The sequence below is a fragment of the Sceloporus undulatus genome, chromosome 6, assembly GCF_019175285.1.
Source record: "Sceloporus undulatus isolate JIND9_A2432 ecotype Alabama chromosome 6, SceUnd_v1.1, whole genome shotgun sequence".
NCBI lineage: Eukaryota > Metazoa > Chordata > Lepidosauria > Squamata > Phrynosomatidae > Sceloporus > Sceloporus undulatus.
The window spans coordinates 81,906,686-81,929,604 of record NC_056527.1 but is presented as its reverse complement, the minus strand read 5'-3'; the positions used below and the strand labels follow the sequence as shown (position 1 = coordinate 81,929,604).

Genomic DNA, 22,919 nt, shown 5'->3' with positions numbered 1-22,919 from the left:
GATCAAAGGTACTTTCCCCACCTCCCCAGCTTGGGACAAACAAGTTGAAAGGAACTTATGTAAGAGGGACAAGCTATCCAAAAAAGCCTGTTGTCATCACTGCAGATATGTTAGTTAACTCTTTGCATTACATGCAAAGAGATAAAAACTGCCCCTCTATCCTTTGGATAAAAGGACACATAACTAGTGTGAGTCCATGCCCTCCCCCAGCTTTGGACTACGTGTAAGTACAACTCCCTGAGATGAAGTTTTCTAGACCTGAGTAGGGCTGACTGATATGAGGACACTTAACTGATAGGGACAATTAACTAACATTTAGAAGATCACACATAAATTAGTTATCCCATAGAACACTTTAACCACATTTTGGGGCATATTGTCATGGTGGCTGACACATAGTAAATATGCCAGTCTTCCCACAGATATGGCTTTACATATATTTGCATAGGGGTAAGGAGGCCCACTGTATTTAATTAGACTTCCAGGGATGTCTGCAAGGTCTAAAACAGGAAGAGAGTGAATGTTTTAAGGGGGAATAAACTATTAGAGAGATTTGCCTCTAGTTACTTTTGCTTACACAGCCATGCTGAGGTTTCCAGCATATCCCTTTCTGAATATTAAAAAATAATAATCAAAATTTCAACTTCTTTTTGTAAGATTAGCGTTGTCTTTTTGACTTTACCTTTGTCTATGGCTGATGAATGATGACTAAATGTTTGTGAAACCAATCCTGCAATTTGGGATAAATGTTTTTATTAAATTGCTCCTCCTGCAATTTTGCTTCTCTGCCCTTGTTTAAAGCTTTTTCCTAAAAAGTCAGCCAAACATAATGATCTATTTTCTGTAGTAGTTCAGGATGAAAGATAATGTTGCACAGACTAGTGCACTGTGACTTCATATTTTTGACAAGCCCTTCATCAAATGCTGTCCTTTATTTTGAATTAAATGCATCCCTAGAGGAAAATTCAACCACTTAGGATAGTGGCATCTTGCAGTAAGTAGCAATGGAAGCAGTTGTGTTTTCTAGTAGCAGCCATTTTGAATTCCCCAAAATTCACATCATAGCAGGGATTTAAGAGAAAAACAACATGGCAGCCCTTCCAATGTTGGCCCTTCTGCATAAGAAGAGAATTTCATCTCATCCCTCCTAAATATAGCCAAACCAAAGAACCTGTTTTGAGCCAATGTTGAGACGAATGAAACAAATAGCTGAGAATGTTTCCCTTCCTGTTTGGTAACTGGAGCTCAGAAAAGCAACTTTTTTAAAATTAATTTTTATTAAATCTTTAAAATCAAATCAACTTTTAAGGGTCACCATTACTGGAATCGCTCAGCCAACATGGACACAAAAACAGCTATTCTGAACACAGAAAACTTTACTTACCCTCAGAATCTGTGATTTTTCCAGTGTAGATTCCAAAAGGCTTAATTCTCCTGAATACAGCAGACTTATTACAGGGATTTGCTGCACTTTGGATACTGCTGGTTTCTGTGTTTTCAGATAGGCTATGCCTTTCTTCTGAATCAGTAGCAAACACCTTCTTGGCTCCTGTTCAGTTTATTCCAGGCAGTTGCAAACAGCAAGATATAGTGCTGCTGACTCAAATCAATCAAATGTCTCTGTGTTCTTGCTGTACTGTAGTGCCAAATTCCGACTCTCTTAGCTAGGATTATCAGCATGTACCACTTGATAAAGGCCATTTAAGAGTCAGGCATTATGTTCTCAGTAACAAGTGCATGAACATGCTGCATACATTCTTGTGTTTTTGACAAAGCAGATGTTGTCGTATAAGAGGACTAGGAAGACAACCGATCTACTTTTCGGTTATTGAAGATTAGATGACTGTGCAAGAGGTTATGAACATATCTTTACAACTATCTCAAGATGTAGACCCTCTCTCTATGGGGTGGGTGACATTTAACTCTGCTGAGAAACTGTTTTTCTGCCATGAGCTAGGAACAGAATTAACATTGCAGTTCCACACAGAATTGCAGGCTGTATTCCCCATAACACTGCAAGGTCTATCTCTCCCTCTGCACAATCTTAAGAACTTCATAATTAACTGTTTTGAGCCATTAAATTCAATGGGATAAGCCCAAGAAAACCCCAACACATTCATAACATGCCATAAACTGACAGACAACTTGAAGGTGCACACATACCCATGGAGTATCCCATCTTGCACAATGGCTTAATCCATAATGACCAAAAGTTAAGATCAGTTGCCCTCTTATTCTTCTTACACAAGCATATCAACCACAATATCTGCTTTCTTTAAAGCATTGGAATGTACACAGAATATTTTAGTATGAGTTTCATGGATTACAACCCACTTTCTTAGATACGTGATGGAGTACAGTGTATTCAAGCCTGAGGTATATATGCACAGCTAAATGGTTATGAGGGTGTGATCAAAGTGAAATGGGATACAGAAAAGATGACTATAACAATGGTCATAATCCTTAAAGAGGCTGGTTTAGCATACACATCCTGTCATCTATGAACTAATACACTCATCTGTTAGACCAGCAGTTGTTAGACTTCAATCCTTGTGTTTTGGATTTCAACTCCTAGATGCCCCTGCCAGCTTGGTTTACGGCAAGGATTGTGGGACTAAAGTCCAAATCATGTGGAGGAGCTAAATTGAAGACCCACTGTGCTTGTTGTTAGTTGTTGTGGTGTTGAAGCAATATATTGTTTTCAGAAAGGGAGTTTAGAATTGGAAGTGTCAGACTCTATAAGTATTTCTGTCCAAAGGTGCATCCAGACTGCAGAAATAATCTGGTTTGACACTGCTTTAACTGTCATGGCTCAATACTATGGAATTCTATTAGTTGTAGTTTATTGTGGCACCAGAGCTTTCTAACAGAGAAGGTTAAATATCTCACAAAACTACTATTCCCTGAATTCTGTAGCACTAAGCCTTGGCAGTTAAAGTGGTATAAAACCATGTTATTTCTGCAATGCGGATGCAGCCCTAGTTGGGCCCTTGCAGCTATGTTTTCTTCAAAATGAAAGTGGTCTGTTTAAGCACCAAACAAAGTTGAATAATATAAAGTATGACTCAGCCTCTATACACCAGTGAGTGCAAAAGAAGGAAATTGTATGTAAGGGGATAGGAAACCATCAAGAAAAACTATGGGTCAAGATAGGATTGTGTATATTTTTATTTTTTTTGTTTTGTCTTATTAATCTCATTGTTTTTTTCCTGTTGTTGCTTGCTTTGGGTCTACATCTTTGAAGGGCTGGGTTTTAATCTGTAGAACATGTAGGGCAACTCTATAACAAGAAGTGCTCTGAGACTCAAATCAGCAAAAGGAACTTTAATTTAAGGCTCCTGTATCTTTAATAGTTGCACAGAAGTGGGAATTTCAGCAGGTATTGCTTTTCAGGCCGCCAGATAACATGCAACACTTGCTGAAAATTCTTTTACATTTAAAAGTAAAGGTGTGTCATTTACATATCAGCAAATGAGATTCAAGATAAATTCACTACAGAAGGCCAAGGATTTCTTTAAGAGATTTCAAGCCGAAATAAAATACTTAAATAAGGTCCTCCAAAATTGTGAGAAGAGGCAAATAAAACATTAATACCAAAAGAAGGGAAGGACGAAAGAAAAGTAGTGAATTATCAGCCTATCTCATTTTAAAATGTTGACTATGGGTCAGTACAGACGGATGGCTCCATGCTGCAACACAGACGCGCCGCAAAAAAAAAAGAGCCGCCTAGAGCGGTTTCTTTTTTGTGACGCTGGAACAGGAAGAGGTGCTGCCATGACGCCACTTCCTGCCACTGACATCTGGTCGCTGTAAGCGGTGGCAGCATCATGGCGGCCCCCGTATGGATGGGAGGCTGCCATGATGCCGGGGTCCGTACGTATTAGGGTTCGGGAGCATGCAGTTGCTGCGCACTCCCAAACCCTAAAATCTCCACCACCATGCCACAAAACGCCCGTGTGTACCGGGTCTATAAAATCTTTATATTCATACTGGCAGATAGGTTGAAAAAAAATCTGAATAAGGTGATACATGAAGATCAAACAGGATTCCTCCCAACAAGACATATGAAAGAAAACACAAGAACGGTGTTAAATGCCATTGAATGTAGTTGCCTCTCCTTTCTCGTGGACTTGAGGTCCATGGTCTTGAATATTCATGGAGGGGTGACCTCATTTATTTTCAATAGGGCGTGCTCCCGTGGCATACAGGCATGTGTCCCATTCAAGCCTATAGGGCTTGAATATTTGTGAGTCTCCATTTTCGGAGCAGGTTCTGGAATTGATCTCCAGCGAAAATGGAGGACCAACTGTATTATGAAAAAAATAACAAAAAGAAAGCTGCCATGATCTTTGTCAATGCGGAAAACGCTTTAGACAAGGTGAAATGGAGCTTTATGGTCTAAGTAATTAAGTGAATGAACCTTGGATAAAACTAGGAACATCTGCAGGGACCAGAAAGCTCAACTAATTATAAATGGTGAAATAATTTAAAAAATTGATATACAGAATATCCCCACTTTGGTTTATCATAGAGGTGAAAGCTTTAAGTAATAAAATAAGAGAAGATATGGACATCAAGGTAATACAACTAAAAGGACAACACTACAAGTCAAAAGCCTTTGTGCATGATATAGTCTTTTTTCTAGAAGAACCAATGGATTTTATTGGAAAATTACAAATGATATTATCTGACTTTGAAAAGATCTCAGGGGTGAAAGTGAACAAAGATAAAACTGTGATTCTGGCCAAAAATATGACGAAAGAAGAATTGTTACAAAACAAATCAGGATATAAAACTGAGAAAAAAATTAGATGCTTAGGAATTTGGATAACGAAAAGGCATGCAGATTTGTATGAAAATAACTATGAAAAGAAATGGAAGGAAATCAAAGCCGAATTAAATAAATGGTCAAAGATTAACTTATCCTTGTTTGGCAGGTTAGAAGATATTAAGATGACGGTACTTCCTAAGATGAACTTTTTGTTCCAAAATATACCAGTAATCATTAATGAAAAACCATTCCAAACATGGCAAAGAGACTTGACAAAATTTATTTGAGCAGGTAAAAAACCCAGAATTAAATGGAAGACTAATAGATAAGAAAGAAAATGGTGGATGTAATCTTCCTGATTTGCGGACATATTATTATGCGAACGCATTAACATGGATAATGGATTGGATAAATTTGGACCACGAAAGAATACTGATTCTAGATACTTTCTGTTGAAGAGTGAATCTGGAAATTAGTTGATATGATGAATATTGATATGTTAACTGCTAGATTAAAAAGACAAAATGTACATAAAGTAGAACAGGATTGGGCTCCAATACTACTGTACTGTAAGAAGGTAAAGTTAAATTTATCAAGGTGCTAATTGTACGAATTGAGATCAAGTGATCAAAATAAATTAAGCTAGACTTTTATACACAGGAGAATCGTTAAAAACATTACATTGAATTGAAGAAAATAAGATTTAAATGACAAAGATTTATACAAACTGAACTAACATGGGAATGGAAAACAAAATTTGATGATTATTTTGTATGTTATTATTTTGTATTTTACTTGTTGCATGTTTTTTAAAGTAAAGGATCCTTCTCTAGTGTTCACTCCAACAATTCTTTCCTCCTTTGCTGAGGAAAACAAACTTCCCCCCAGATGCCAATGTATCACTGGAGCAGTTTGTTCTTCTTGTGTTCCTGGAAGTCGTGAACACATAACAAACATTGGCATTGCTTCGCCTTCAAAACATGGTGTTGTCCACACATTAGTGCCATTGTGGAGAGCAGGGTTAATGATTGCTGCCTGGCCAGTGAAATTGCCTGGTTTATCTCCACTCATCAATGAAAGTCCAGCCTCAGGGCCCTTGACCCCCTGCAATCTGCGCAGGCAGTGTCCATGTCCCTGAAGGCCAGGCCAGTACTGCAGTCTTTGCAGACGTGGAACTAGAATTCAGAAAGGTTCACCATTTGGTCACTTTTTGATGGCATCTTTTCCACTCTGCACCATTCACAATTGGCAAAAACTGAAAGCATGCATGCATGGATGATATTCTTGCAACTCAGAATCATGGATGCAAATTGTAGTAAACTTTAACCAGGTGTATTCCTCCTCCTCCTCCTCCTCCTTCTTCTTCTTCTTCTTCTTCTTCTTCTTCAAATCAAGCTCAACTCACAAAAATATGGCCTTGTTCACAGAATTTCCCAGGGAAGGGGAATTCCAAACCTAGTCGTCTTCCATTTGTAATCTTCTCGTGTTTTCCTACCACTTCTAATTTTGTTTTCTCATAAGTAAAACTGTGGTTAAGGTGGAGAGAGAGAGAGATAGAGGGAATAGCATGGTTTTTGATGGCTGGAAGCATCTCAGGCCTAGACTTGATGCAAATCCGAGATCCAAGTCAAAGCTTATCTTGCATCTTCCCTGACAAAAAATCACTCCATACAAAAGACAGTGTTATCCTTGGTCCAGCCTACACAGGACTAAAAATGCAGCTTCATCCTGATTCTAATACTCATGTGCTCTACAAGGGCTGGAATCCAATTGGTTCATCTCAACTGAAGTAGACATACTGAATCAATTATTGCATGAGGAGTCAATACACAGGTAAGTACTAGTGATTCAGTGGGTTTACTCTAGTCAGGAGTCATTAAGAGGATTTAGGCTAATATTTGTTCCTTTATAGAGCAGGCTCACATCTTTTCATTGACTAGGGTTTATAAAAATGGACAAAATTGAAAGTATTTTAATCCAACCTTGTAAAAATAACCCGAGTTTTTAGTATATGCGTGTGTATCATCCCCCAGATAAATATTGGGACTGACTGCAGAAGGCATAAAGATTAGCACCACCACCACCATCACCCCTTCTTAGCTATTTGTTAGCACACATTCTTATATTCTCTACTTATTCTCACACCTTGTAGGAGCTGCACACAGATGTGACTTCATTCCACTTAGAATACTGGAAAATAATGGCCAATGTTACTTTAAATAGGGGGAGGGAAGGTCAGCACTGGGCTGGATCAGGGTGGCATAAATTGAAGCCAAAATACAATGGAAATGGTCATATTTTGTTCAAAAGAAAGTCCGGAACTCCTGTTTATTCAAGAGATACTTCATAGGTGCAGAGATGACAGGCTTTTCAAACAATTGTTACTCCGAGACCATTTTACAACTCCTGGCTCCTAAAAAGCTCTCAGAGGAGCTATTATTTAGCTAAAACTATGAACTCTGACCTTGATACAACAAAGAGAGCATGATGGATGTGATATTTTTGTTAACCGAAGTAAAAGAATTAGCCTTGCTGTCCTCAAGTAATGCTGACTGGTTCAAGATGGGATCACGGTTAAATCCCTTTTGCTATCATACTCTCAGCTTGTGCGATAAACCGATGTTCCAGCACTGTGACCCTTTTTAAAATTTCCATTAAGTTGATCATAGTTACAACTGTAAAAGGGGAGGAAAGGGACCATTTTGGAGACACAAAGGACAAGAATCTGTTTATGGCAGTTTTATAGCCAAAAATGACTCCTAGAGCAGCTAACATAGCTAACTAAATAATTATAATCATTACTCACAGGATTATAATCCTAATTACAGACTTTATTAGCTAGTCAAAGATCATCAACTGGACAAAATAAAATTATTTACAAAGCACAACCTAGCCAACTCAAAACCACAAAATACCAAAATAATACTGTTATTTAATTCTCTTGTAACTTTTGTAATCAGTGTTTTAGCTTTAATTGTTTTTTAAACTGTTGTAAACTGCCTTGGATCCCATTTTGGGAGAAAGGCAGGATATAAGTGCAGTAAGTAAGTAAATAAATAATACTAATTTTATACAAAATATTTAAACAAAACACACATAAACAAAATATTTAACCAACATCAGGTCAGTTGATATATTTCAGAGGAAGGAACTGGCAAAACCATCTTCGAGTATTCCTTGTATTACCCTATGAAACTTATGGGGTTGCCATAAGTCAACAAGTGACTTGAAGCCATATACATAGACATACAAGACAGTCAGCCCTTGTTCAGGCTGGGATTTGGTTCTAGGATCCCTCACGGATATCATAATTCATGGATGTTGAAATCCCATTATAAACAATGACATGGTATAATGGGGTCCCTTATATAAAATGGCAATATCAAGGTTTATTTTTTGGATTTTACTATTGTTGGAATATTTTCAAGCCACAGATGATTGAATCCAGGGATGTAGAATCAGGGGTTATGGAGGGCTGGCTGTACAAATAGGGCCCTACACTTCATTATCTCCTCCCTTTCCTCCCTGCTTTCAATGTGCCAATTCATTTTTCAAGCCTGTCATATGGAGCCCAGCCCATTATTTTCTAAGGAGTGCCATCTAAAAGACACTACAGAAAAAGAAAAAAGGGATGAGGAGGGAAGGAAAAATATATGCACACTCTTGCACCGGTTCCAGAAATTACATAGTAGTTCTCATCATAGTTTGGGGAGAGAAGCCCATTGGAGGTGGTCTTTCTGCAGGGCAACTGCCCATGCCTTCCATTTCCCTCTGTTGTAGCATACTCCATGCAGTGAGACCAATGGAAAGTTCCAGACAACTATCCTCACCACATTTCTTTCTCCTCCACCAGTTGCCATGTGGGAAAAAATAATTTGAAACTGCCAACATATGACCACAGTGGATACATTCCTTTAAACTGGTTTGTATTCCCAATTCTGAGATGAATTAAAAGAGACACACATGTGGCTCAAAGGAATGAGAAGGGGAGAAAAAAATCCATGCTTGAGCTAGGACAGAGCCCTCTTTTCCACTACAGAATAAACTGGTTTTTGAGTTGAATCAATGAAGCGACTTAGTGCCGAATAGATGTTCACACTATTCAAACAGCAATTGAACCTTACCCGTTTCAATTTAATCCACTTCACGTTCACATTCATCAAGGAACCGATTCAACATGGAGTCACATCATAGGGCAGACTATGCCACAGGGAACCGATTCAGATCCGCAGCTTGTTCACACTAGTGCTGAAACGATTCACTGCAAAAGACGCGGGGAATTCAGCAAATCCAGAAGAAGTACTTTAAATGGGATTAGTGCTGGGGGGGCGGCGGCTTCATAAACCGCGCCAGGGAATCAGTTCAAATGCAAACAAGGGCCATTTAAACCGGTTCAGATCCGCTTGCAAACCAGTTTATTATGCATTGGGAATGAGGCCGTAGAATCACCTGTGGGGTTTGTAGTTTGGTGAGGTCCTAGAGTTCTCTGGTTGAAAATTCAAAGCACAGCTCCCTAAGCTGCAGGTCCCACGGTGGTGAGGGGGATGCTTCCAACCCCCTCCCCATCATCATATAGATTCCCAGCAAAAATGCTTAGAAAATAAACAACTTAGCTTGTTCCTTTGTTGCCCAGTCTTCATAGGTTAAAGAAGGGAGGCTGTCATATGTCTTGTTTAAGATGAGAGGGACTCAGCCCTGTCTCTTCATGTGTATCTTAAAGAAGATGACAAGCACAACAAGGAGTGGCTCTGTTCTTCTAATTCTGGGACAACTGCTCTCTTCCTCCTGTCTACTCTTCATGGGAAAAGGCAGCCATTGGGCACTAGATCAGCACACATATTGATGCAATTACTTTATTGAGACTACAAATTGCCAGACCCAGCCAGCAGGGCCAGTGATCCTTTAACAAGTGACTTGAGATGTCCTGGCTACATTTCAAAAAACAAATATGTATTCTTTGACCACTTTGGATGCTTTCCATACCCCTCACCCTCGCCAGAAATGATTAGGGTCAGAATGGAAAAATCCAGCTGTTTAGCTTTTCTTGTCTTTATTTTTTTTTTTTAAACCTCAAGTTCTTCTGAATATGAGAAGTGTGGGAAATTTGGTAGGTTCTTTTTTAAAAAATGAACAGAAACAAAATTCTCTTCCACATGGCATAACTTGCCTGACATATAAGTGTTAATGATTAGGAGCCCTAGCAATAACATGGCTGGATACACAAGAATTCAAACTGAGACTTGAAATTTCAAGAGTTAAGCGGTTGAAACAGCGGACTCATTTTTTCCCATCCCAGTTATGAAAACATTTGTGAATGAGGACAAATTGTTATTTATAAACTGAACTGAACTGAACTTTTCACCGACACCTAGATTAAAACGCCGCCTGGTTTTAACACGTCTAGCTGCATGCAGAAGGAATCTATTTTTGATTTGCCCTGATCCAAAACTGGCATGCTATTAAGTGACTTTCCCCCTTTTGCTCTTTCTGTGGCTTCCATCCTATTACAGCCTATTTCAGAGAAAACAGCCAAGAAGGCTGCCTCTGTCTGTATGGAGACAAGTTCCTCGGGTGACATTCTTGGGCTATTTATACACAACCAACCAAGGGAAAGAGGGATGCAAAAAAAAGGAAAAAAAGCCATTAAGTCCCATCATGCTCAACTCTTCTCTTTGGTCAACCTTTGTTCCACTAAAGCCACCAGCCAGATTGCAGTAACTGAGAATAGTATGTTCCCTGACTTTCTTTTCCTGCTCTAGGGCCTCTCAGTTTATCTATCATCCAGCTTCATGTCCACCAGCCCAACATCTTGGCTTAGCCTGAGGCATTACATAAATGATTAATCTGAAAGGGAGAGAACTAGCAGACAGGGACGGGACAGAGAGGGAGAAACAACTGACCACAAGTTTGACACATGCACACACACACACTGTTGCTCAAGATTAGGTGTGTAAACCCTCACCTATTTCATGTTATGGCAGTTTTGCTCCCTGCTGTAGGAGAATATGACTATTCACATAATCATACAGTTGGAAAGAGACCTCAAGGGCCACCAAATCCAACCCCCTGCCATACTTACACAATGGAATATGTTTCATACACGTAGTAAACTGGCCCATTTCTCCTTTTGACAGTTGGCTTTTCAATAGCCTCAGTTTCATTTTGAAAGCCTTTACTGCAGTAATAATTTGAGATATAAGTAAATTTTTCCTTTGAAAATGTAAATTCAATTAATTTAGATGACCTGCGACGTTGCATTGAACATACAGCTCATTATTCCAAACTTCATTGTGCAGCTCTGGGAAATTTTTCGAGCCATTCTCTAAGAATTGAATGATTCTTCCTTAAGAACAACAAAACGTGGCAATACTCTTCCAACAAACTCAACCAACGAACTTCTGTGTGATAGAGAAAGCTGTAGGTGGGACTTCTTAATACTAAGAGAAAATTGTATCAGCTTTTCACTGGTCTATTAAATAAATAAATATATTACTCTTATTGCTGGAGTTTACCAACTGTTGAGAAACCCATTTTTCAATCTGGGAATAATTATGAATGTTCTTTCCATCTTTATTCAACATTTTGGTCCAAACATCCTTGTGCACAAGTAGAGCATGCTCCGAAGGTGAACTAAAATGCCACACTAAAGCATCAAGTTGTTTTAAAAGGAAAAAAAAATAACAGGCACCCACTGGGAACACAATTTTAAATGGATAGCAGCATCACATGCTATTTGACTGTGGGGTTCCAAGGAATATTAGAAATCCATTTGCTATCAAGAAACAGCAACTTAGGGAAACATTACATGTTATATAGGAGTTGTGCAACTTGGGGTATATTCATACAACAGATGTATCATACCACTTTTTGGTGGCACCAGTCTCTTCAAGAAATGCTCAAATGACGTATGTCTTAGTCCCCTTGAACAAATGAAGTTTACAATCGCCATTACATGGTTGAAATGTAAAACTTTGCTGCATAACACTTGCGGATGTACAATGCAATGGTACTTAGATGAATTTATTACCAGGAAACTCTTCAACTAAAGTTACTGCACCAAGGTTTTTCTCACACATAGATGGAGTGCCATCAGTGCAAATGGCCACTAAGTTTTAAAACGTTCTTCCTAACTTTTCAGTTACACATGTGTTCACTTGATTTATGATTTCTTTTCCAGTCATTTGACCTCGCATGGAGTATAAACCAGCCAGTTCCTTGATTACTTCAGTTGTCATCAACACCTCAAATGCAAATTAGAAGATGAACAGTATCTGTCAAATCAGTGCTCTCGTCCATCGCTAAAGAATAATAGCTGAATTCATTTGCCTCCTGTTTTAACTGATTGTTGGTTACTGGATATATCAGCTACTCTTCACTGAATGGTCATGTATGACAGATTTATATTCTCAAAAACACTTTTTAATATTAGGAAATAATCCAGAAACTGCAATCAGCAAACACTTTTTTATTAAGTCACTTTCAGTAAAAGACTTTCTGGCAGCAGCAATTTATTTAGTATTCTGAAAACAAACCTTAGTCACCGCCTCATTTTCTGAGTTTACTTTCTGGAAAAAATTCTTTTTCCCCACTGAGATTTTTCCATTGATTTGGATGCTTTGATTTGAAATGGTGACAAAGACTGTATTCCTTCGTAACGGCTATTACTTCTAAGAAAACAAGGCACAATGTTTTGTCTCTCATTTTAGTAAACAAGTACCTATTTGTCCTGTCTGGATTAAACACTATGTTCTAATTCAATCTTCCATTTCTTTTTATCACCCATTTTACAAAGTCACCCCCCAAACTTCAATGTTAGAACCAAAAAATCTTTACAGCAATTGCTCACATACAAAGAAACACTGAATTAAGTGTCTGACCTTGGAAAGAGTTCCAGACACTCATGTAACTTGGAAGGCGGCTGCACAGCCCTATTCAGCTCTGAAAACACAGCAAAAAGATATGACTCTTGCTAGAGACAGAATGACAATAGTTGGACAAAGCACTCATTACATCTCTACTTTCTTTTACATCCTCTACATTTTTTCTGGGCTGCCAAAAATCCTTTGATGAACTGCAAGCAGCCCACAAGCTGTATGTTCTGCAAGCCTGCATTAGAGGAGATTATCAGACAAGGAAAAAGGACAGGAGAGAATAGGGACACTCCTGTCCATATCATGCAATTGCATGACGATTATCACACAATGTCCCGCAATGTCATACTCACCCTGTCCTTATCCCATCAATGAAGTGCAATGGTCCCATCACTTTTTATTCATGGGAGTTTCCCGTGAATAAAAAGTGATGGGACTGTTGCACTTCATTGACAGGATAAGGACAGGATGAGCATGACGTCGCGGGACATTGTGTGATAATCTTCACGCAATCATGCAATAAGGACAGGAACTTCCCAATTCTTTCCAGTCCTTTCCACCCATTTAATAATCTCCAGAGTTAAAGTGGTGTCAAACTCCTTTATTTCTTCAGTGTGAATTAGCTTTTGATTTCCCCAATCCTCCATGTATTCACCTCAGTGAAGATACTGGGTGGACAATACAGTAGTAGAGACCCTAGTAAGTAGCACAAGAGGGACCACTTGCAAATCTCCCTTCACCTTTTCTTTTGTTTACAATAAGCAGTATGACCCACAGTAATATGTGTGTGTGAGAGGAGTATTGATTTGAACAAAGGGCATGATACAAGCAAAAACTGAGTTACATACCCCCCCCCATTATATGCCCCCCTCCCATCTATGAAAAAGGAAATGTACTGCATCTTCATGTTTTGTTTCGTTTTCCCCCCCATCCTGCACAGACTATAGCAACTGGTGGAAGGAAATTTAGATTGATGACATCAATGAAGGGAAAGGATGAAAGCCCCTCTCCTTCTCTCTCATGGCCCTGATTCAAACCAGCTTTCCTACATGTCTGCTTTTAGAAAAAGGAAAATATGTGGGGACATCTGCCAGCTTAACTTTCTCATGGTTTTGAATATTTTAAACCTCAAGTTCTCTCTGTTCTGAAGAGGCAAGTGGCAAAAATTTGTAAATTCTATAAAAGCAAACTGAAATGAAATTATCTCCCATTTTCACTTATCAAGTTCAACAGGTAGTACTATTCCTAGCATAGAGAGAGCCATGTTGCACCTGCTGAAGCAGGATGAATGAACCTGTCAGCCTGGTTTTCTCTGAATTTTGTTTAAAATAGCAAGTTCTCTTCATTCTGAATATGAACAAATCAGGGAATGTTGGCAAACTATGTTTAATAAAGTCAAAGGGAAACAAAAATTTTATCCATTTATGTAACTGTAGAACCAACATGGTATAATGATTTCAGTGTTGGACTAGGACTCTAGATATCAGGGTTCAAATCTCCACTCTGCCAGGGAAACCACTGGGTGACCTTAGGCAAGTCACATTCTCACAGCCTCAGAAGAAAGCAATGGAAAACATCCCTTGAACAGTCTTACCAAGTAAATGCTATGAGAGGGTTGCCATAGAGTCTATTTGGAGGCATATAACAAGAAATATAGTTGGAAGATTCATTCAGTAGTTTGGTTCCAATTGCTAAAACTCCATTTCCAACATAGGCAAAAAGCATAGATGCCACAGTCGTTGCCCAGGGATTAATTTATAAAAGACCTTCCACCCTTAAGACAGCAAAACCCCAAATCCTAGTGAAAGAGCAAAGATATATATAGGACTGTTAGGATTTCCAAGATTTTAACTCTTCTCGATTATTTTGGATTACAATGACAGCAGTTCCCCAAGAGAGATGAAAAAATGGCATAACATAGTTAAGAGAGACTATGCTTATGTGGAGGGAGATAATGTGTTTTAAAAGGATAAAAAGCCAGGTTTGCATTGATAAACCTGTAATCACTCATCTCCTCAGTCCCATAGATTCATCATAGTTCACGATAACAATCACATTCTGTGACATTAAAGCAATAATATAGGCTCGATGTTGTGTTTATTTTTTGTATTGCTGTACCGCTTGCTTAACTACCTGTTCTTCTCTGTCCATATAATAGTTTACATAGTTTACTGTAACTCGGGGATAGGGAATGTGTGTCCTCCCAGATGTTGCTGGACTGCCATCCCCATTATCCATCATGTCATGTGGCTACAGCTGATGACAAGTGTAATATGATAATCTGGAGGGTTTTCACTTTCTCACTTTTGGTCCAATTGGTCACAAATAGTTGTATCCAAGTTTAGTCATACTTAGAGTAGGCCCACTAAAACTGATGAGAAACTAGACATATTTACCTTAACCACCATTGATTTCAGTGGGTCTATGCTGAATAAAATCTGATTCAGTCTAATATGGTCTGTGATTATCAGGTATGATGCTAAAGAAAGCTGAGGAACTTTAGACGCTAGTTTCAGTAGAGGCAGGAAGCCAATATTGATAGTATTTCCAGTGAGGAGGGCCTAGGCTGGTCACAGCCTGATGGTGCAAAACAAGTAGACTACAATGGGAAATGAGTTTTGGAGAAAGTAACTGTGATCCAGAGCTAGGTGTAGTTACTTTAAAACAAACAAACAAACAAACTGTACAGCTCCAGATCCCTGTAGTCACCAACCATGCAGTTCTGGGCACCACAATTCAAAAAGGATGTTGAGAAACTGAAGCGTGTCCAAAAGAGAACAACTAAAATGGTGAAGGGTCTGGAAACCATGCCCTATGAGAAACGACTTAGGGAGCTGGGGATGTTTATCCTGGAGAAGAGAAGATTAAGAGGTGATATGATAGCCCTGTTTAAGTATTTGAAGGGATGTCATATTGAGGAGGGAGCAAGCTTGTTTTCTGTTGCTCCAGAGAACAGGACCCAGAACAATGGATGCAAGCTCCAGAAAAAGAGATTCCACCTCAATATTAGGAAGAACTTCCTAACAGTAAGGGCTGTTCGACTGTGGAACACGCTTCCTCAGAGTGTAATGGAGTCTCCTTCCTTGGAGGTCTTTAAACAGAGGCTGGATGGCCATCTGTCTGGAATGCTTTGATTGAGAGTTCCTGCATGGCAGGGGGTTGGACTGGGTGGCCCTTGGGGGCATCTTCCAACTCTACAATTCTATGATGCTATGTTTCTAACTCCCAGAATTCTGCAAACATGAACGCTCCAAGTTTGACTAGGACTCATTTGGCCTTGTTTGGAGAAATGTCAAGACTGAGCAGGATCAGAGGTCTGAGGCCTTTCTGTTAGTAAGCACTCCAGGCTCTGAACCCCTTGATAATGGAGATGCTTCTGTCAGAAGCTGTAGAGACCAGAACTCTTTACATGCTTCCTTGTTGATAATTGATAATGGGCCATTGCTGGGCCAGAAAAGCCTAATGCCAAGGCAAGGGGATTCCTGAAGCCAAGGGCAATTGATTCTTCCCACCCTTTATTTGATAGAAATGTTACATATTAACCCCGCTGTTATTCTTTTCCTTTTGTAACCTTACCCCTGCAGCGGCAAACTGAGTTCACAGAGCAACTGCATGCTTGCCACGAGGACAAGGGATGGTCAATGCACATGATGACTGTCCCCATCCCCAGTCAGTCACCCTGTGCTCAAGGCCATATGTCCCTTGCTACCACAGGGAGAAAAAGTGATTAAAAAGAATTAGAACACCCAACTTTCCATGTCAACACTGACGTAGGGACAGCCAACTTCTTCACCAATTCTATTTGTTATTAATAATTCAGTCATTACATGTTAATTACTTGGCCTTGACCCATTGCCTCTTTCTTGGAGATTCCCGTTCTTCCCTATCCTGTCCTCACTTTCATTTTAACTGATTTTTGTATGTATTCCAGCTTGAGAGAGGAGAGAGAGATGGTGTCATGATCAGTGTAAACATGGGAGACACCTGTACACACTATGCACTATGATGGGTTTTTGGCAGCAGCACAAAAATGTATGTAGGGCAAATAACAGTAAGATACATGTTTAATTTAGTTGTAATCATCTCCTCACTTAACCTGCAAATCAGCCTTCAGTGGGATGAGATAGTGAGCTAGAAATGGAAAGAAAATTCATTCTTATTGATCTCAGGTTAAAAAAGGGGTTCCCAACAGTTGGGAAACTATCAGGAAGTATTATAGATCAGCAAGAATTTGCTCACTGTACTCAAATGTCCAGTGTTTCAGAAGAATTATTCTGTACAGAAAAGCACATTGGTTTTGGGGTTTGTTTTTTTTTGCACAAAACCCTATCTTCTTCAGTGAGAACAGGTTTCCTACACAAATAATGTGCTGTTCTTTTCTGCACAGAAAATAGATTTTCACACTGAGTCGTATATGAAGAGAATATTGTGGAAGAATAGTTATTTCCTCACTCACGCAAGAACAAAATAGTCAATAATTTACATCTTTAGATTGTGCTGTCATATTAATTTCATCTCACAGTAACTTCATTTACTGTTTCATTTCTGTACCAGTCACTGAGCTTTAATTATGGTCTTTGCTTATTCCCTGATGAAACAAAAAGGCTAAGTAAGGTAGCAACTATTGTATATGTTTACTGTATATACTCATGTATAAGTCTAGAAATTTAGGTCAAAAAATTGACCCCCAAAACCTGACTTATCCATGGACTAATGTAAGTACTCTATCTTAACTCTTAGTTAAAAGAAAGAGCTATCCCCCGGTGAAAGGCAAGAGTATAATCTATCCTGGAAGCACCGATCCCCTCTACTCTCTCATCCATCCAGCCTTAAGAGTGAGCACAAAGAGCTATGTATGCTGGAATTTTGTAAGTTCTTGGACATTGTTTTGCTTTTAGATCCTTTGCTATATGCCCCTAAGTTTTACCTTCAATCTAGCCATGGGTCATATCAAAATCCATAATTTTGGCCCCAAAATCTGCCCTCGACTTATACGTAAGGTCGACTTATAGTCAAGTACATATGGTAATTTCATTGTTGTTATCTCTGATAATGACGTATTTAGCCCTGGTATACTCTGCCGTATTCAACCTTTAAAAGTGGCACTCTGCTTATCTGTCTCTTTCTTGGAAATGTATCTCTGACCACCAGGATGCTCTGCACTATTGAATGTTCCAGGAAGAATAGTAATACTTTACCACCCAATAGCTACTGGTTAAGCACAGCTCCTGTAACAGTAGCATCAAGCCTAATAGTAAAGCAGCAAGAGAAGCTAGAGGGCTGAGAATGGAGGGAGGGCAAGCCACTGGGAACACCAACTGAGATTTAGCATAACACCATGGATGTGTTAATATCTTCCAAATGGTCTTTGAACAATATGGCCATTCACAAATGAGTAATCAGTGCTTTGATTAACATTGATTTATCAGTTTAACAAGGAGGTTTAGGGTGGCCAAGGAATGCTCTCTGCCTTTTGCCATTATTTTTGCAATTATTCCTCTTTTCTGTTTGATCCCGGAGAGCTATTTTGCTTTCCAAGTGCATTGTTCCCTTTCCATGTACAGAAAAAAAAAATGCCGTGGTATGTGGCCAATTCCACATTTATTTCTCTGTAACCCTGTCACACTTTGTATAAAACAACTTTTAATGGAATAGTGAGTAGCTATATTTAGACTCTTTGATGATTTTTTTAAAATTACAGCTTCAGAATAATAATTGCACAGGTGACATTAAACCACCCATATAAGCTGCACATATAAGCAAAGGCCTGTTTTTTTCATTGAGCAATTATCTGTGTTTTATAGGGGCTCGACAGACCACCCCAAAAGGGCAGGCTGGAGCTGCCTGTTTTTGCTCCTGAGGGAGCCCGCAGCAACCAAACCAAAAAGAACATGCTAAAAGCAGAGTCTTCTTGGTGCGCACGGCCACTGCCATGAGTGCACCATTGATCAAAGTCATAGGAAAGATAAACTAAAATTCCAAGCCATAAATTCAGAATGCCCTTGGAAGTATAAACAGTGAAACAGTCCAGGCTGATATTCTAATTTAAACTGTTTATTGAAGTAAATATAAAGGCAGAGTAGAGAAAGGGATTTGTGAAAATACACAATAAAACAGAAAAAAAATTGTAAACCAGCAATACTAATCTGCTGAAATTCTACCCTTTAATCAAACTACATAGTATGCCAAAGACACAAATTAGTATGCCAAAATTCAAAATCCTTTTAATTTTTATACTCAATAAGCACAGCTGCAATCTGAGTTGTGGCCATCATGCACAGAAGAAGATGGTTTTCTTTCCTTTCTCAGGATGGCTGGTTTCCAGCCAGCTTTTACTTTCAGAATTAACATACACACTTCAGAGTAGGCTTTAAAAGTGGTGATGGTGGGGGACTCCCTTGATTCCCAGGAGAAAAAAACAATTAGCACCAATGCATTCCTAAGGAAGGGTGAAAGGCAGAGAAGAGACTCTCCAGCTCTACTTCTTTATGGATCTGAGGAACTACAGGCTAGGTCAGATAGGACAGGACAATTTGTATCCAATGAAGGCTTGTTTTCTTTCACACTATATAGTTATAGCACCATGATTCCTCTTTAGCTGCCATGGTTCTATCCTATGAAATCCTTGGATTTGCAGTTGAGGGAGAGGCATTTAGGATTTTCAGCCACAGAGTTCTAGTGCCTCACCAAACTACAAGCTACAGAATTCCATAGGATACTGCCATGTTAGTTAAAGTGGAATCATAGTGCTATATATTGTAGATCCTGGTTTCCAAATATATGTTTTCTGATTAACATGAATGCAAAAATGAGGGTTATGTATTTTTACGGAAGAATCGTGGGTGGAAATATATTCTTAACCCTTCCCATACCCCACCTCCCCTTGGGTTATTTTGATCCATTTCCACGCTTTCCTACACCCACAGCTGAGGATGTTTGATATTGCATAATTATATTACAGTACTGTGATTCTACTTCAGCTGCCATGGTTTTATCATATGGAATCCTGGGACAGGCAGTTTAGGGAAGGGCATTTAGAATTCCCAACCAGAGAGTTCTATTGCCTCACCAAACTACAAATCCCAGGATTCGAAAGGATGCAGCAATGGCACTTAGTGGAACAATAGGGCCATAATTATATAAAGCAAAAGAGCCATTAGGAATGAAATAGAAAATGAAAAGGTCAGCCTTGAAGATGTTAAATGCGGTGATATACTGTCTGTTCCTAGCCACTTAGCATACACACATGTGCAACTACACACCACACATGAAGATAGTTCACTAGAAACTCATTGATTATTCTACACATACATGTATACCATCAACAGCATGTGTAGCAAGAAAAGACACAGGTCTATTTCAACCACACTTATCAAGAAAATACATAATTCACATACACAATGCCAATGAAAACATTCAGACCCTTTTATTTAACGTATACACCAAAAGCTGTACACTCTGTGTGTGCACAGCAAAGTTTAGTCCGTGGCAGACCATATTAAAATGACAGATTCTTATGAATGTCCTGGCACTAGCTTTCTCCCTTTCTCATAATACTAGAACCCAAGATCTCCCCTGAAGCTCAATGGTGGGAGATTCAGGACAAAGAAAAGGAATTACTTCTTCTCACCCTGCACAGTTTAACTGTGGAAATTCATTGTTACAAGTTGTAGTGCTGACTGCCAAACTGGAGAGCTTTAAAAGGATATCAGTTAAATTCATGGAAATATCTATGGCTATCAGTCAGGATGGGTTGTTTCTCACTTCCTCCATTGGCAACAGTGATGTGCTGGGTCAGTTTTTCACATTATCTTTAAAAGCCGATCGTAATGTTGTGATAAAGTGACCTCAAATGATTAAGTTTGAAGGACAAATTCCCCCTTGGTAAAGGGGGATCAGAGGGGCTCATCAGGGACACACATTCCATTCTCCTAATGAATGAGAAAATGCATGGGAAAAGAGAAGGGAGGAGAAGACTAGAGCATTTGGAAGCTGAATACATTCTGTGGCCAGCTTTTACATTCACCTGGAAGGAATGGCACACATTTCTTTCCCCTGTGTGATATGAGACATGACTGGTGAATGGTAAAATAACCATATAGAAGTGTAATTATCAGTTTCCTTTGTGGCAACTGTCATTGGCTGATTTGCCCTTGAAATTTAGTGTATAATTGCAATGCTTCCATCACTAATATTTTATGGAGAACTCATACATCAATGACATCTCATAGCTCTCTTTCAATTATACTTTTTCTCTGTTAGTTTCCTACACTGTAGACATTTCTATTTCTCAACCCCCACCTTTTAAATTTTTTTTAATTTTTATTTTCATTATTATTATTATTATTATTTGCATAATAGCACACTCTCCCTATGCAGGCACTGCAAGTGGAGGCTAAAGCTTCTGATACACAACTTTTTTCCTGGCTCCATTCCCATTTCCATTCTCAAATCAGCTTCCTATACATTTCTGCACTCTTGAACTTCCTTAATTTTATCAATCTGTCACTTTGTAACCTTCATTTTATGCTGCTCATATTTCCTTTTGGCTGGAAGTTGTCTTACATCTCACATTTTCAGAGGTCCATGCAGGTTTCCACTATACCTCTGCAACTTGGAAGTGAACAGCCAACAGAAATGGCAAATGGGTCTCATGGGTGGGAAAAAAAAATCCCACTATCCAGCATTGAATTGAGCACACCTTACAGTTCTCCCTGTAGGTTGAAAACATATTCTGTTGCTGTCAAATCCTTTTGGACACTTGCCTGTGTATTTCTTACCCTTGTCCCATTATCATGAATTAAAACAACTTTCCATTTACAGTTGTCCCTCCCTTTTTGCAGATTTGGAGTCCGCGGTCTCACTCTCCATGGGAGGGACATGCAGGGAGGGACAAAATGGTGGTGCACACATGCACATGGCCCCACGCACACCATTATTTTCAATGGAACTTGAATATTTGCAAGTTGCCATTTTCACCGGGGTGTGTGTGTGTGTGTGTCAGGAATGGATGAAAATTGCAAGGGGCTACTGTACTTTAGTAGTCTGTGTTTCATCTCTCCCCCTCTTTGCCCATATGCTTGTCTTTGTTTCATTTGTAAATTGTTTTGTTAAAAAAAAACCTTGTATATTGTTTTGTTAAATGCTGAATTAAAACAACTTATACATTTAAAATGCAAGGAAAAAATAACTCCCTTTCCTAATTATTTCTCAATAGGTGAGAATCTTTATATGCTCAGGGCCAAAATCACAATATCTCAAGAGACTCAAGACAGAGTGGCTTTATCATATAATGTGTGAAACATCCTGTTGAATGCAGAGGAACCTGTCCAGTCCTAGGTTTTATAATACTAAGGGGAAAGCAACAGTCTTGGGAGCAGACAGAATGAATGTAGCAAATCAAGTGTGTTCAAGGCCAGGCATATTTTAGGTTCAGCAACATTGTTATTCAGGTAAAGCTGAGGCATATTTTGGAAAGCTGAGAAACAGAACCAAATGTAGTCTTTCCTTCTGGTCAGGGATCTGTCAAGTTGCCAAAGCCACCGTATGTGAAAGGAGGTAGACTGGGGGAACACGAGGCTGTCTTTTGCAAGCATGCAATGTGAGTAACATCACATTTTCTTGCATCTTGTTGAGCTGTGAAGTAGACACCATCAGGGGACTTGATTGATGGATCAACATCAAAGTAGTTGTAAGGCCGAAGTAAAAAACCCACTCCATTGCCCAGTGTCACAGTGTTGGGAATGTCTTCGGCATGTGGCACATGCAAGAAGCCAACTGAGACCCAAGCCACCAGATCCTGAAGAGAATTGGAGGAAGGAGAAAAGGATCAGAAGTGAAAAAACAAAACAAAAACAGATTTGTCAACTACCAAGTAAGAAAGTGTCCAACTTAGTTACAGGTGACATTTCTGCTGATAATGCAGGCTGTAGACAGTTCACAATAATCATTAGCTGTGTGTGTGTGTGTGAAAGTGTAACGACAATTGGCTGTATGTAGATGATGCTCACCTAATTCCAACAGACTGCAGCCACATGTGGGTCATTTTGGTGATGGGGTGCAGCAAAGCTAGGTTCACTGTGCAGCACATCTAATAGAGCAATGGGGCCCACTGAAGTGCACCAATGTCCTGGGTGGCTTGATGGCATGTGCAGTGCTGAACTGGTGTCAGGGTGAAAACTATGGTATTAAATTGAGGATTAATCTTGTTCATAAGCATGCTGATTTTATCTGTTCCACCTCGATCCATGGGGAGAGGTGGGAAATATAAATAAAGA

The 22,919-nt window shown here is 39.2% G+C and overlaps 1 protein-coding gene and 1 long non-coding RNA gene across 2 annotated transcripts in view; one reads left to right on the top strand and one right to left on the bottom strand.

The window, feature by feature from the left end:
- Nucleotides 1-52: 52 nt before the first annotated feature.
- LOC121935132 overlaps nucleotides 53-22,919 on the top strand; it is a 25,162-nt gene continuing 2,295 nt past the window's right edge. Inside the window, exons 1-2 of the long non-coding RNA XR_006104736.1 lie at nucleotides 53-223; nucleotides 17,383-17,510. This is a non-coding gene — a long non-coding RNA (uncharacterized LOC121935132). The remainder of the gene's footprint in view (nucleotides 224-17,382; nucleotides 17,511-22,919) is intronic.
- The window catches only part of LOC121935130 (membrane primary amine oxidase-like), a 15,945-nt gene continuing 11,638 nt past the window's right edge, over nucleotides 18,613-22,919 (bottom strand). Inside the window, exon 4 of the mRNA XM_042476294.1 lies at nucleotides 18,613-22,441. Coding sequence (XP_042332228.1) covers nucleotides 22,157-22,441 — 285 coding nt within the window. The 3' untranslated portion in view covers nucleotides 18,613-22,156. The remainder of the gene's footprint in view (nucleotides 22,442-22,919) is intronic.